Source organism: Diabrotica undecimpunctata, chromosome 9, assembly GCF_040954645.1.
Source record: "Diabrotica undecimpunctata isolate CICGRU chromosome 9, icDiaUnde3, whole genome shotgun sequence".
In the NCBI taxonomy this organism is placed as follows: Eukaryota; Metazoa; Arthropoda; class Insecta; order Coleoptera; family Chrysomelidae; genus Diabrotica; species Diabrotica undecimpunctata.
The window spans coordinates 100,507,513-100,524,562 of record NC_092811.1 but is presented as its reverse complement, the minus strand read 5'-3'; the positions used below and the strand labels follow the sequence as shown (position 1 = coordinate 100,524,562).

The 17,050-nt window shown below is 33.9% G+C and overlaps 1 protein-coding gene across 1 annotated transcript in view; it reads right to left on the bottom strand.

Moving 5' to 3' along the window:
• The window catches only part of LOC140450322 (uncharacterized), a 74,457-nt gene that overhangs the window by 17,556 nt on the left and 39,851 nt on the right, over positions 1–17,050 (bottom strand). Inside the window, exon 4 of the mRNA XM_072543899.1 lies at positions 10,703–10,908. Within this exon, the coding sequence (XP_072400000.1) occupies positions 10,703–10,908 (206 nt within the window). The remainder of the gene's footprint in view (positions 1–10,702; positions 10,909–17,050) is intronic.

Genomic DNA, 17,050 nt, shown 5'->3' with positions numbered 1-17,050 from the left:
TCTCTGTTCCATTGACTTGTATTTACGTTTACGCGTTTTACTCATTTTAAAGCAGTTTAATACAGAAATAAGAAACAGTTATTGTCCACACACACACACAAGTATACTGTCTATATAAACAGTAAAAATCGCAAGTGAAACAAGAATCACTGACTGTAGGCCTACCGTAAAGATGAGCGCTTGACCTGCTCCCGTCTGGCTGGCGCTCGCCAAGTGTGTGACTAAGCCAGGCCCAAAAAAATTTATTTCCCCAAATTTTGTTTTAAAAGTTGCCAGATTTTGAACAGAATTCCCCAGATTTATATATTTCAGTTTTTAACAAATCTTCTCCTACATGTATGCAACGCGCGTTGCGCTGTGTGTTGCCTGCCACGTAGGCTACCGATATTTTATCCAGCCATAGGAGTTTTCAATGCTTCTTGCTTGTTTCGAGCTTCTGTCATATGGCGTATATTAATATTATACACAGATTATATGACATGACAGAAGCTCGAAACAAATGAGAAGCGTTGTAAAGTCCTATTGGTGACACTGACAGGCATAGTAATTGTTTTTGACATTATTGACAGTATGACAGTTATTATATAGAAATAAAGGAAATGACAAATGACAATGCCTTATGACTCCTAAGAAGTCTTGATAATTTTATTTGTTTCTTGTGAGTCGGGAACCCAGGATCTACACTGACAATTTATAATAGATGACACTGTCAGGGAACCCCAGGTAATATCATTGTTCGCGATAGCGCCAATTCACCAAACTGTATTGAGTGTGGCCTATATGCGGAATCAGTCACCGCGATCTTATCTTGTCGTTGTAGTAATATTCACATAATTACTGGACTTATATTTTACTAAATTTAATACATATTAACATATTTTATAACATATTTTAGCCAGTTTAACAATATTTTAACCAGTTTGATTTCCCCATATATTAGTCATTTTAACAAAAGTTTTTCCCCAGTCCCCAAATATTCTCAATTTTCCTCAGTTCTGAGGAAAAATCCCCAGACCTGGCATCCCTGGCTCAGAGAGCCGGCCGGACTAAGCGGAGACCGAACTTACGGGAGTCTACTGTATATAGCGTGTCTACTTAAGTTGGCAACATATGGGGACATTTTTTAATATTAATTTTATGAAAAAAAGTTATTCTTCATAAAAAGTTTTGCATACTCTAAAACTAAGATGCGATCATCAAAATTTTATCAATATTATACAAGGTATGACGAGTACCTTTATCGAAAATTGTTATTATGAAAAGTTCTTTGGAATTAAAAACTATGTTTTATTATGCAATTACATCCTTCTAATTGAAAAAAAATTGCAAATTTTTTTCAAATTACCGATACCGAATATCATTTTTATATATCTGAACCCCGGAGGTAAAGGACACTACGTCCATTTTTATCAAAATTGTGATTATTGCACTTTTGAATATAACTTTTCTTGCTCTACACAGAGGTAAACCATACTATGTCCAGAGACAATTTTATGGCAAGTTATCGACTTTTTAATAGACACCAAGTCCACTTCCAGTCAGAGGTAAACAACAACATGTGGACTTGGTGTTGTTTACCTCTACTAAATCTGTGCACTGTTATTTACCATCCGGACATAGTGTTATATACCCTGGACCTGGTGGAATTGTCATGAATTAAAATAATTGTAACCATTTTATTTAGTTCGCAATAGTGTTAGATTATTAAAAGTTGTACAATACATCCGTTGTTTAATAATTGCAAGATGGATCTGAACTCTTGTGGGAAAATAATACTACAATTACTGTCATGTAATATTCCTAATGAAACAACACTTACAGGTAAGCTACTGTTTAATAACACTAATTTAGTATTTTGCTAACCTCAAATATTTAGTATAATATTTTTCACCTACAAAGACCGCTTTGCAATTAAATGCTGGTAACTTTATTACTAGCAGACCAGATAAGCGGCGATATATTTACAATACTTTTATGAATAACATTGTATTGCTCTGTTGTTTCAAGTTCTCTTGTTTCTATATAATATGTATAAAGCCAAAGAACATCTAACAGGTAATGCTGTGTTACAAAAAATAAAAGACAAGGAACTGTGTGATATTAGTTTAACAAGTTTGTGGAGAGTGCTGAAACATTTAGGTTTTCGATATAAAAAGACAAATAATAGACAAGTATTGTGTGAACTCTAATGTTGTTTCAAAACGGTGGCATTTTTTAAGAAAATACATGAACAATAAAACGTCTGATAGTCCGAGGCAAGTTGTATTTTTAGATGAAACTTGGATTTTCGCTAAAGGAAATATGTCAAAATCATCCTGGCAAGATGGCACCACGAAATGTTATTCTTCCAGTCGTTCCGGTAATGGTAAAGGCTACATTATACTTCATGCTGGAAATGATGAGGGTTCTATTCCTGACGCTATTTTAATTTTTTCGTCCACAAAGAATACATGTGATTACAATGGAAATACAGATGCAAATATTTTTGAAGTATGGTTTGAAGAAAATTTTTTAAAAAAATTGGAGCGACCATCCATAATAGTGTTAAATAATGCATCCTACCACTCATGAATAGAAGAGAGATTTCCTTCAAGCAGCTGGACAAAAGAAGAAATAAAGTTGTGGTTGACAGAAAAGAAAATTTATCACAGTGACATATTTTTAAAAGTCGATTTACTTCAAAGGTGTGGAGAGGACAAAATTCAAAAGAAATTTGTTACTGACGAAATGGCTCTTAAATATGGCCATGAAGTTCTTTGACTTCCGTCCTAGCATTGCCACTATAATGCAATTAAGTTAGTTTGGGATATAACCAAAAATTTTTGTGATAAACATGCATCCAAAACAACAGATGACGCTGGCGTTCTTAGTTTATGGAAAGAATCGCTAGAACAAATAAAGGCAGAACAATGGCAAAATTGTATTTGACATACGGAAGACATAATTGTTCAGTCTTTTCAAACCGAGTGAGTTATAGATGAGGTTAGGCCTCTAATTATTCGGATAGACAATTCAGATAGTGACGACTCTGATAGTGAAATATCAGACAGTGAATAGGACAAATCGTTTGCTAAAAAGAAGTAACAAAAAAGTGTGTCGGAAATTCAAGTCGGACTTTGCGGACAAGTTAACGATAAAGTACCTTCGGTCTAATTACTGGACTGCATACTTTCAATAGATTTGGAATGAATTACTGGACTACACGTGTTTAAACATTTTGTTTTGCTGAAAACTCGGAAGTGATTTAGTGCGGATTTGTTTCAAGGTTATATTTAATACAGTATCTGCAGGAAGTAAAGTCTTGGATGTATTTTATTCAAATTTGGAGATACCAGCAACTTGGCAAGTATTTTCCAATTTAACTGCATGCAAAGGCATTCGTATAATTTTCACTCTACGCAAAATAGAGATTTATAGAGACCTTGATGAACATTTAATGTCGACAAATAATTTTAACACGCCCTGTATATACATATTATATTCATTTTATTTGCCTTTGATACAGTAAAATCCAATTTTATTACTGAACATAAAATACAGGAAATTAAATATTTTTACTTTTCAACCGATCGGAATTAAATATTAACGACCCACTGATCATATCTTAATTACATCTCGGCCGTCATAGGGTAAAAGAAGTATATTGTACATTCTTTTGTATAGGTCTCAGAATTTCAAATAGTACCTACATTTTCTGTACCTACCGTTAAAATAGAAGTATCAGTTAGAATGTTTTTGTTACTGGTAAAGAATTTTGTCTGTTTTTTTTTAATGACGTACCCTCAAATAAAGACGATCACTCAAAATTTTTTAATGAAAGGGCACACACATATGGAAGCAGACAGTGTTCATGCTTTGATCGAGAGAAAAAGAAAGAAACTCTCCAATTTGGCCATTTTAACACCATGGGACTGTCAACAACTAGTTGGGCAAACATCAGGTAAATACACAGTGCACAATATGGAACTTGCAGATTTCAAAAACTTCAAAACGCTGTTCGATAAGAAACTGTCACCTAATCCACCTTTTGTGAGTAGAAAAAAGAATGTTAACAAAGAGTCTCTTCTACTGTCAACATGTGTTTTCCTACAAGTCCAACAAGAACAGATTGGACAGCTATTTTATAAGACCATTTCAATAATCAAAATATGTATGAGGTGGACTTCATGAGGTATCGAAGACAGCAAGTAACGTTTCCAGCTCAATTAAATCAAGTCTCAGTAATCCCATTACCAATCAAAAAACAAAAGTGCAATGACTTAATTGCACTATTGCCTTTGTTCCGTCGGTTTGTCATGCGTTTTATCAAAATTTTATCAAAACACACAGCGATGTAGCCACAAACGATTAGCCTCAAGAGGATAAGGATGACATGGAGCCTCTTTAACAATTTTGAGACTTTGAGTCGTCTATAATTTTACTTAATTATTATAAAATTATAATAGTCGTCTCTAATAAAATAATAGTATACGCTGTTTAATGTGTTTGTATTGTTTATTTCGTAAAGACCTTAACATGCAATGCCACATTATTTAAAAAAGTTGTTAGAGGTAAACGACACTATGTCCAACTACACATTTAAAAAAAAATTATATAATGAAAGGTAAACTTCAGGTATATAACACTTCATTGAAAGAAATACGATTATACACGCAGGAATAACACATTAATGTTGGTTAAATATAAGAAACATTTGAGTATTTACTGATTAAAAATTAAAAAATATTAAAACTGCTTTCCTGAAAAAGTAAGAAAATGGACATAGTGTCCTTTACCTCGGGGTACAGATATTAATGTAACTCTTTTGTCCCAATAAAAAATAATAAGCAATTTTTCAAAAAACAAAATTCATTAAAAATCTAATGAACAATAAATATAATTAATAAACTTTCAATTAGTTAATGTCTGCCTTTTAACATTTTAGCGATCTATGACTTGATGTAGTTTCATACAATGCTGCTGTATTTTGAAATTATGAATCACTTCAAAAATCAAAATAACAAATTATGGTCAGTTTTGACATTTTGTATACTTAACGGCCACCTCCTCGTTAGGTACACAAATGAACTCTGTGGCCGTGACTGTATAAATATGAAAATTTTTAAAATGTTTTAGTAATTGTATTTATATGAAATTATGAAAATATAAATAAATATCTTTAAATAGTAAACTTAATCATTATATTAACTACATAAGATGTTTAAAAATAACAAGTTATATTAATAAGAAAGTTGAAGAGCAGGCGGTACTGTAACTAGCGCGGAGCTTCATACCTTTCTGTATTTTTAAATTTTAAAGGGTATTTTAAGTAAGGAGGGCTAAGTGCGTTTTCCGGACAAGTCAGTGCGTACTCGACTTCCATTATTTTTAAATCAAGCGCCAGTTTCCTAAGGTTCCGTGAAATTTACTTATTGTAACTTCATAGAGAAATTTTATACATTAGGCAACACTGGATGTCAATAGATCAAATTTGTTTCAATTCATTTAGTAATGTCATATTTTTTTTGGAGAATGGTCGTTATTTATACAGTGTGGAAACTACTTATGGAATAAAATTGTTTGTGTCCTTATAAGATAGATAATAATATAGAAAATAATAAAAAACTCTGGGACACGTTAACTTTTAAATTTAAATGTGCGTTTTTTAAATATAAATTCAAATGTACAGGGTGATCCACGCAAGTCTGGCATAGTCCATAATCCTTATTTTTAATGAAACACCCTGTATATTTTTATGTTTTTAAAAGATTCCTAACAACCTGATTTCAACGAACTATATATCATGTAGGGTCTATAATGAATATTACAAGGTGAAATTTTGAAATTAATAATTTATCACGTGTTATGGAATTATTTTAAATTAGCAAAATACAGACAATACACTTCTACTCTAAGTATATTGGGGGAAATTTCTGTTTAGTAACCCTGTTAACATTTTTTGGCATGAATAGGTAAAAACTATCTAGGTAGTCTGCTAATTAAACTAAATCGGTAAATAATGCGGATTGTTATCAATCAGTTGTTGGTGTGTTGACATTTTACATTAAAATAATAAATTCGTAATTAAAAGCTAATTTCTTGCAGAAATAAAAATGAAATATTTAACTGAGACCCACCGAATTGAGATTTTAATGATGATCGGTTACGGGGAGAATTGTAGAAGTCAAGTTGAAGTAGCAAACTTAGATAATCAGAGGTATCCTCAGTTGCCTAATATTGCACAAGGTACTGTGTCTAAAATTTATGCACAATTCAGAGAACTAGGACATGTCAAACCATTAAAAAGAAAACCGAACTTCATTGAAGATGAGGTGAAAGTGGATATTTTGTTAAGTGTCGCAGATAATCCAACGTCAAGTTCACGTCAAATTGCACGTCAAAATAATGTGAGTCACACAACTGTCCTAAGGTGTCTTCATGAAGAAAAACTTCATCCATATAAATTGACTTTTGTGCAGGAGCTAACAGAAGACGACCCAGATCGTAGAATGGATTTCTGCAAAAAATGATGGATAAAATTAACACAAATGAAATAACTCTTGGCACAATTCTTTTTCTCGTTTTAATTCGTTATTCTCTTTATCAAATAAAGAGAATAACCGAATGGAGCCCCATAGGAAGGAGGAAAAGAGGACGACCCCGAAAATCCTGGAGGAACGAAGTAGACGACGCCATGAGTAAGAGAGGACTAGGCGATGGAGAATGGAACAACAGAGAGAGATGGAAACGGTTGAGCGAGGGAAGGCAGTGAATACTGTAGAATCCCTAAATATATATACAATTCTTTTTTCTGATGAATAAACATTTACATTGAACGGAGAGGTAAACCGACAAAACTGTAGATATTGGTCAGCGGAGAATCCTCATTGGATGCGTGAGACACACACTCAGTATCCTCAAAAGTTGAATGTTTGGGCAGGTATTATAGGAGATCATATTATTGGTTCTATATTTGTAGATGATAATTTGACAGCGGAAAAATATTTAAACATGCTAAGAGACGATGTTTTCCCTCAGTTGGCTAACTTATATCCCAAACCAATATATCCGACCCTACCGCATGAAACTGTCTGGTTCCAGCAGGACGGTGCAACACTCCATTATGCTTTAATGGTGAGAAATTACTTGAGTGCAATCTTCTTCAATAAATGGATTGGACAAACTGGTACTATTGAGTGGCCAGCTAGGTCGCCAGATCTTACGCCTTTGGATTTATTTCTGTGGGGTTATCTCAAGAACAAAGTATATGCAACACAACCAACTAGCAAAGAAGACCTCAAAGAAAGGATAACTACAGAAATACGGAATATTTCACCTCAAACTTTAAACAAAGTTCGGAACGAGTTTTATAGGAGACTGTGTTATTGCCAACAACAAGGAGGAGAACATTTTGAGCATTTATTTTAATGTAATCCAATTAATTACCTCGGGTATTCTATGAATTAATTGCCTTGAAGAAAATTATACTTAATTTCAAAATTTCACCTTGTATTATTCATAATAGACCCTACATGATATAGTTCGTTGAGATCAGGTTTAGATAGAGGCATTAGTCTGATGAATAGTACATTAAAATTGTTAACGGCAGTCATAAAAGATAAAATCGAGGAAAAAGCGAACATGGCAGATGAACAACAAGGCTTCCGGAAGAACCGCAGCACAATAGACGCAATTTTTATTATCAGACAAATAATAGAGAAGTCTATTGAATATGGAAAACCAGCATACATGTGCTTTGTAGATTTAAAAAGTGCTTTTGACAGGGTGAAGCGAAATGACATCTTAAATTTATTACAAGCTGAACAAATAGACCATCAGATAATAAGGACAATTAATGAAATTAACAAGAACAACAAGACCAGAGTTATAATGCCAACAGGGGAAACAGAATGCATAGAACTAAAACGAGGAATTCGCCAAGGAGACTCGCTCAGCCCATTGTTATTCAATAAACAACAACAAACGACACGGATATCACATGGGAGCGCATAAAATCACGATACTATGCTATGCCGATGATGCAGTACTAATTGCTGATAACGAAGATAACCTACAAAGGCAGCTCCACACCTTCAATATTACAGCAAACAAACTTAATATGAGAATATCAGTAGAAAAAACTAAATGTATAGTGATCAGTAAAGAGCCGCGTAGATGCAAACTAGAAATAGACGGCAAAATTGTAGAACAAGTAATGAAATTCAATTACCTAGGAGTAGAAATCACTAGTGAGAGGGATATAAGAACAGAGACCACAAGGCAAGCATCAAAAGCGGCAAGAGTAAGTGGTTGTCTCCGAGAAACCATATGGAGAAACAAATATCTGACCACGGAAAGCAAAATGAAAGTATACAAGACAACAGTAAGACCAATCCTAACATATGCAGCGGAGACAAGGACCGATACAAGAAAGACGAAACAACAAATCAACAATATCGAAATGAAAGTATTAAGATCAATAGCGGGCATATCATTAAGAGACAGACAAACCAACAGAAATATACGCGAACAATGCAAAATTCAAAATATTAACAGGTGGATAAAAACAAGAAAAATAAAACTGGAACGAACATGTAAACCGAAGGGACCAGATAGATTAGCGAACATCTGTAAAAACAACAAGCCGTATAGCAGAAGACCCGTTGGAAGGCCGCCAAAAAGGTGGAAAGATAATGTACAGTCAACAACGACTGAAACAGAATAAGAGGCAGACAAACAGGAGTAATCCTAGTCGCGCGAAGAAGAAGAAGAAGAGATCGAGTTGTTAAGGAGCTTTTAAAAACATACAAATATACAGGGTGTTTCATTTAAAATACAGATTAAGGACTATGCCAGACTTGCGTGGATCACCTTGTACATTCAAATTTATGTTTAAAAAGTTGCACATTTAAATTTAAAAGTTAAGGTATCTCAACGTTTTTTATTATTTTCTAAAATAAGGACACAGAAAATTTTATTCCATAAGTGGTTCTTGTGTCTGTGTTCTCAATTCTCTAGTTGTTTTTAGTTTGCAAAAGCGTTTATAGTTCAATATTTAGTTTCTGTTTCTGCTTAGTTTAGTCAATTCTCTAGTTACTTTTTTTTTGTAAACGCGTTTATACCTAAATATTTAGTTTCTGTTTAGTTTAGTCAAGTTGTTTTTAGTTAATTGTTCTTAGATAATATTTAGTTTAATTATTGCTTAACGAGACGTTTAAATTTTTACAAAGCAGAATGGTACGTACTGTATCCGACAAAGTAGCAGCTGTGTTACTAATTGGTGAATACGAAAATAATTTCAATGCAACGGAACGTCCTTTTAATGAGAGGTAACCCGATCGTCCTATATCGAGAGCTTATTTGAGAAAGCTTCTTCGGAAGTTTAAACAAACAGGTAGTGTTCAAGATGTCAAACGATCTGGTCGACCAACAATTAGTGATTACAAAAAAATTGACATAATTTCAGAAATGGTAGTGAACCCTACTTCTTCTATAGCCCAAGTTGCATCTATCTATGGAATCAGTCAAAAGACAGTACACCGAGTGTTGGCTGGAAACAAATTTCATCCATACAAATTAAAAATTGTGCACCAACTTTCAGATGATGACCCCGACCGAAGACCAGAATTCTGTAAAAATATGCCCAATAAAATTCACCAACAGCCTGATTACATAAAAATAATTTGTTTTAGTGACAAAAGTGCTTTTTCTCTCAATGGAAATGTTAACACACACAATGTGACAATGTGAGGTATTGGAGTGACACAAATCCTCACGTCTTTCGTGAAACACATACTCAATTTCCAAAAAAAAAAAAAAAATGTTTGGGCAGGCATTTTGGGAAACCACATAATTGGGCCTGTTTTTCCCAATACTAACTTAACCGGTGAAGTGTATCTGGAGATGTTACAAATGCAATTGAACCGTTAATACTTGAAATTCTGGAGGATAATCTAGATTCTAGATGAATTCGGCAACTTGGAAATAACGTTTCAACAAGATGATGCTCCTGCACACCATTATGGTGCAGTAAGACGTTACCTAGATAAGGAATATCGTGGTAAATAGATTTGACGACGAGGTACGATAGAATAGCCAGCTCGGTCACCGGACCTCACACCATTAGATTTTTTTCTGTGGGGATAACTGAAATCTAAAGTTTACGCTACAGCAAGCCACAATATTGACATTTTGAAACAACGAATTGTTGAAGAATGTAGGCAATTTCCCCCGACACATTTGAACGATTACGGCAAGAGGATGCAGTACTGTCAGGAAGTAGAAAGATATTTTGAACACTTACTACAAGAACTGGTTGTTAAATATTTATTAATTCAATGAGAAGATACAATTTTAGTTTAGTTAGTATTTATTTAATTTATTCATCAAAATGAGCATAAAGTCAAACAAAAGTACTATGACTAAATAGGTATTTTCAATATCTTTCAAACGAGGTATCACTTGCCATAAGGTCCCATTTAAAATTATCTGTCACAGTGGCGCTGTAACGTCATCTGTCACTATTACGTCACCTGTTATAACTAGTTGAGAAGCCTACGTCTGTTTATTACCTCCCTCCAAATTTCACTATTATAACAATAACCGTTCAAAAGATACGACGGGGGGAACGGCCTTTTGACTAGCACTATATATATATATATATATATATATATATATATATATATATATATATATATATATATATATATATACACTAACTTACCTGTGGCCTCCAATAATGCTTTGATAAGCCGTTCAGCCATGACAATATCCCAGCGGACATTTTTTGCACCCTCCAGCAATGTCCTGGCTCTATCCTCGACCGATTTCGTAGTACGATTTAGTAAAATCCCTAAATCCTTATAAGGTCTCCATGACATGGTTTTGCTCATAAATTCCAATATTTGCATATCTTCTTTAGCAGAATATCTACAAAGTATTAATATATTTACCATACGGGAAGTTTAATTGGACCAATTATGCAATAACGGATTAAGCGCCAGAAATTAAAAGTAGGATGCAAATCTATATATTATAAAAATGTTTTTTGTAAAAAAAAAAACGAGTACAAAATTAGCACTGTTTTAAACCACATTTCTTATTTTATTAAGAAAAATAAAAATTGTAGAAGCCAAGAGCAAAGTTGTGGCATAAGTGGGAGAGAAAGTGCTACGAAAAACATCTGGTAAAGGGCCTAGCCTGGTAGGGTCCTACCGACAAAGAATTATTTAGAGGTAAAACGATGAAGGGTAACAGATTAGTGAGAAGAAAGAGGCTAGACAGAGGTCTAAAAGAGAGGAACATAAGCGCGCAGTAGGTACTGCTAAGGAGAGATCGTCTGTAAAGCTGTATGAAGACTTGGAAACCCTTGATGGGATGAAAAGGTTATATAGCATCGCTAAAGCAAGGGACAAGTCATCAAAGGACTTAACTCAGGATCGGCGGACTAACCTTCCATCACTCTTCCCTCAAAAATTAGATTATCACCCGCGTGTTAGATTTTATTTAACATATGGGTATAATAAATGAGTCATTAGTAGAACTTGTTGGTTAAGTTTATTGGCTATTAACTCACAAAAACCGATAAACTTACATTTAAAAGTTAGTACAATAATGTTGGGTAAGCCTGTTCTTTCTTACAGGGTAAAAAGAACATATTGGTTTTATAATTGCAGTAACCGATGGCGTTTCTCCGGTTATATTTCGGATTCTAAGTTCAACTGAAAAGGCAGATTTGGAATAATGGAACGTCGTTGAAGATAGGACATTAAAAGTTGATTGCCAAGCTCTGCAATGTAGCTTCTTCGAGATATTACAATATTAGTGTAAATTATTTGGCTGTTGATAGTTGAAATATTTAGTAGGCTGCAAAAAACAGTAAACGGTCAGCGATTGCTAAACTAGTCACCGAGGATTCTGCCTTTACTTTATCAACAACATCCTCTAGGTTGTAATCAGTAATAATCTCTGACTTCATGCTATGTTATTTGGTGTTTTCATCAATAAGACCATCGCTGTGTAGTGTTGAAAACAATAATATATTCTTATTTTTTTTTACACATATGATACAAGTAAACACTTGTTTCCGTCGTCACCATATGCAAACATGATACTACATAAAGGTCTTCCTTTTAAATTTATCAACTCAGGTCGAATTTTTTGGTTGCTTTTACGAAAAGTACCTATCGTTGCCAATCAACCAATGATCGATCACTAAAGAGTTGGCTAAGGGTACAGAGAAAAGTAATCCGTTGTTACATTTCACCCGGTTCCACGTACGGTTCGTATAAGTCTTTTTACTACACTAGCTGCATTGTTGGGTAGTTGATATGGTCCTTCAGGCTGCTTGCCGGCGTAAATTTCGAGGTTTTGTGTTAAAAATGTTCTAGCGTCCACCAAGGCATCAATTTTGATTTATGCCTTGAGGAGGATAGCCTGAGGCTGAGGATGCGGAACCTCAAACGAGAATGTACTACCGGGAATAACGAGAGATGAGATTGTCGAGGCTTTAAATAGGATGAAGAATGGTAAAGCATTATGATCTGATGGAATATCTGTGGAGGTTTGGAAGGCTCTAGGAGAGGAAGATGTTGATGTGTTGTAGCAAATGATAAGTGGGATATTCCTCTATAGTCAGAACTATAGAGGGATAAAGTTAATGTCACACATTGTGAACATTAATTTGGGAGGGACTGTAGAGCAAAGATTAAGGAAAGAGACATCGATGCTTTATTTGCTTTGAGACAGTTGATAGAGAAATACGACGAGAAAAAAGAGAGCTACAATTGGTATTTATAGATCTTGAGATGAAGTGCGACACAGTTCCTAGATAAGAGCTATGTAGACGTATGAGAGAGAAATAGCTTCCTGAGAAATACGCAAGGCTCGGAAAGGATATGTATGAGGCAGCGTACACCAAAGTAAGGCTTGTGTACTGACAGAGAAGTTAAGGAAGGTGGCTCCTTGATCAATGCTTTTTGCGGATGATATCGTGTTAGTGGACGAGATCAAAAAAATGTTGGAGTGTTGGAGAAGGGATATTGAGGAAAGAGGACTTAAGGTTGACGGGTCGAAAAAGGATTATATGTACTTATGGACAATACAAGTAGTGATACCTATAACTATTACAAATTGTTTTGTACGGCACTGGAAGACCAAACATTGTCAAATAACTGTCAAAGTTAAACTTGATAATTAAAAGTTCTCCTATTAGTTTTTAATAATTGTGTGTATATTAAACAGTATTTAATAGTTATATTACAATTAATAAGTATTCAAGATTCCCATTCAGGTAGCCAACGGAGTGGTACGGTGGTTAACGTGTACGGAGTGTAAATAGCTCCCCCCTAAATGGGGGAAGCTTTAAAAAGAAAGACGTCGTTAGGTGTAACTATTAACCAGACAATGAGTGCAAATAACTCTAAAAGTGATGCGGAGTTAGAAAATTATTTATCGGTCCCCGTACAAGACATGGATACCACTTTAAGTTCTGAGACAACAGCTGAAACCAGTCGTCAGGTCATTAGTGATAACGAAAAGGATATTAATAAACAAAATAAAACACCTAAAGTTTTTAATCTAAGAAATGGAGATAAGTATAATTTGAGTAATATTTGTGTTTTTATCGAACGAAAAAATATTGAAAATGCCGGTCGTCTTCATCCCTTATTTGTGGGAGATATCTTACACAAAAAACTAAATGTTAACAATATTAACCAAATTAGATCTGTTGGAAAAAATAGAATAAAAGTTAGTCTAAAAACATGTTCTGATGCCAATGCTTTAGTAAACAATCCTCTTTTATCAGAAAATGATCTTGTAGCGTTTATGCCAAATCATTTATTAGAAATTAAGGGTTTGATAAAAGATATCGATAGTCAATTCGATACGAAATATATTTTAGATAACATGAAATCTCCTTCAACAGTAGTTGATGTTAAACGTACACATCGTAGAATAGAAAAGGATGGTGATATACAGTATGTCCCCAAAAAAACCATTATTGTAACTTTTGAAGGGAACACTTTACCTAATTATATTTCAATAAATAGTGTATATTTTTCGGTGGAGCGGTTTTTTAGCAGAGTTACACAGTGCTTCAGATGTCTACGCTATGGTCACATTTCTAGGCAATGTAAAAATATTGAAGAGTTATGTATTAAGTGTAGTAATGTAAAAGCTGAAAATCATGTTTGTCACGATTCAGAAATTCGCTGTTTATATTGTAAAACAAATGACCACGTTTCTATTTCAAGAAAATGTCCTCATTATGAAAAACAACGTAAAATTAAGAATGTTATGGTTGAACAAAATATTTCCTTTATTGAGGCAAAAGAATATTGTGAAATGTCTTATTCTGGTATATCTGTAAACAATAGTTTTTCTATTTTATCCAATTCCAATTTTCCGCCTTTACCAGCGATTGAATCTAAGTCTGGAAATTCTAACTCCCTTTTACACTCAAATTTTAAGAATAATAGCAATTACGTTTTGCCCACCCATCCTACACGAAGTCCTACCGGCCATAGCAATAAAAAACGTCGAATTTCTAATGACACTCCTCCTCCACAACCGATGTTTCCGTTTCAGTTTGGCCCTAATCAACCACTGCCTCGAAATAATAATCCACCAAATTATCAAAATTTAAATAACAAAAACATTGTAAAGTCAATTGCAGATTTTATAGTTGAATTTTTAAAAGGTATTCATACCATTGAAGATATCAAAAATTTGAATAATGATTTAATTCAAACAGGAATAAATAAAGTGTTGGAGGACACATGTAAAAAGTAACCTTCACTCCATTACCAAAGACATTAAATATTTGTCAGTGGAATGCACGTTCTGCTGTTTCGAATAAAATAGTCTAATGCATTATCTTGTAAATAATAATATTGATGTAGCAATAATAAGTGAAACATGGTTTAAACCCAAAAAAGTATATAGTTTCGTAGGTTATAATGTAATTCGTAAAGATAGACAAGATGGTTTTTCAGGAATTTGCATTTTGGTCAAAAAGTCGATTTCACACCTAGAATTAAGCATAGTTTCCAATTTTAATGTAGATCTTCTTGTTTGTGGTATTAATATCAAATTCAACAATAAAACTTTAAGTATAATTTCCGTTTATAGGTCACCGGATATTAAAACCAACACAACTAATTGGGTAAATATTTTTTCGCAGTTTTCAACTCCATGTATTATTGGTGGGGATTTTAACGCGCATCATGCTACTTGGGGATCCCATAAAAACGATTCTATTGGTAAACAACTCATTGAAGCAAGCAATAATTGTGATTTTGTAGTTATGAATACTGGCGAACCCACGTGTATTACCCGGCCAGGATGCAATGATTCTATGATAGATGTTACCTTTTGCTCCTCGGACGTAGCTAGTGATATAGATTGGGCAGTTTACTCTGACACACTTGGATCGAATCATTTTATGATAAAAATAACTCTTGCAATGCAGCAAATTCCGCAGGACATCACAATTCCGCGATATAGATGGAACCTAAAAGGAGCTAATTGGGAACAATATAAAGAGTTTGTGGAAGACTACTTTTATAACTTTACTGATGCAGAATATCCAACCACCAAAGAAAAATATGCATTCTTAATCAATTGCATAAATAATGCGGCACAAAGAACTTTAAAAGAATACAGACCGTTTAAGTGCAAAAATCGAACACCTTCACCTTGGTGGGATGCAGAATGTGACAACATAATTTCTGAAAGGAAACATGTACTGCAAGTATACAAAGAAAACCCCACAAAAGATAATTTTCTTGCATACCAAAAATGCATGGCACTTTTGCTATGCATTTATGGTGTATAATCACACCGATTCCTAAACAAGGTAAAGACCCTAACTTGGCCCATTCTTATAGACCAATTTCTCTGCTATCATGTGTGCAAAAAACTTTCGAACGTATGATAAAACATAGGCTGGAATGGTGGCTACATAAAAAAGACCAGCTTACGCCCTGTCAATTTGCATACAAAAGAGGAGTGGGTACGCTAGATGCACTTACAACCTTAGTAACAAATATTCAAAATAATTTCTCTAGAAATAACTTTCTTCCAACAATTTTTATTGCTATTGAGAAAGCATATGACACCTTAAACTTAAATATTTTGAGTAAAAAAATGATTATTGATTTTAACATTCCTAAGGCAATAGTGTATGCTATTATGGGATTATATTCAGAAAGACATGTTTATTTCAGGGATTTTAACACCCATTTATTAGGCCCAAGATATGTTTTTACAGGAATTCCACAAGGAGCTGTCTTAAGTCCTTTTCTTTTCAATTTATACACAGCTGACCTACATAAATTAAAGTTGGAAAAATATCCTTTTAAGATCATCCAATATGCAGATGACTTCTGCATTTACTGTGAAACAAAGAAGAGAGATGAAGCTTTTGGATTTTTAATGGATACCTACAACGTTGTAGAAATATGGTTGGAAGAAAATCACCTTCAGCTGTCGGCCACAAAATCAGCAGTGACCATTTTCAGTAGACATAATATTCCCAATATCGAAACATTTATAGTAAAACAGCGAGAAATTCCTTTTAAAAAGGTAATTAAATATTTGGGCATTATACTGGATCACAAGCTCACATGGAAATTTCACATAGAATATATGTTAAATAGATGTGAAAAAGGCCTAAACTTTCTGAAAATGACAACTAAAACTTGGTGGGGAACAGATGTTCAGACTTCCTTACTTTTTTATAGAACTTACATTCGCTCTATCATAGATTATGGATGTTGGTTATATGGATCTGCCAGCAAGAACTTACTAAACAAATTAAACATATTTATAAACCAGTGTTTGCGTATCTGTATTGGTGCCATGAAGACAACTCCTATTGAGCCCCTTTATGTTGAAGCACGTGAGCCTCCAATTTCTCTTAGAAGACATTTCTTGGCCGAAAAATTTTTACTGAAAATTAAACACCAGAACACTTTTCTTTATACCGAATTAACAAATTTAAACAATTATGATTTAACGAATAAATATTGGATTAAGAAAAATTCTCCAACCCTATGTGAAGCTCTTA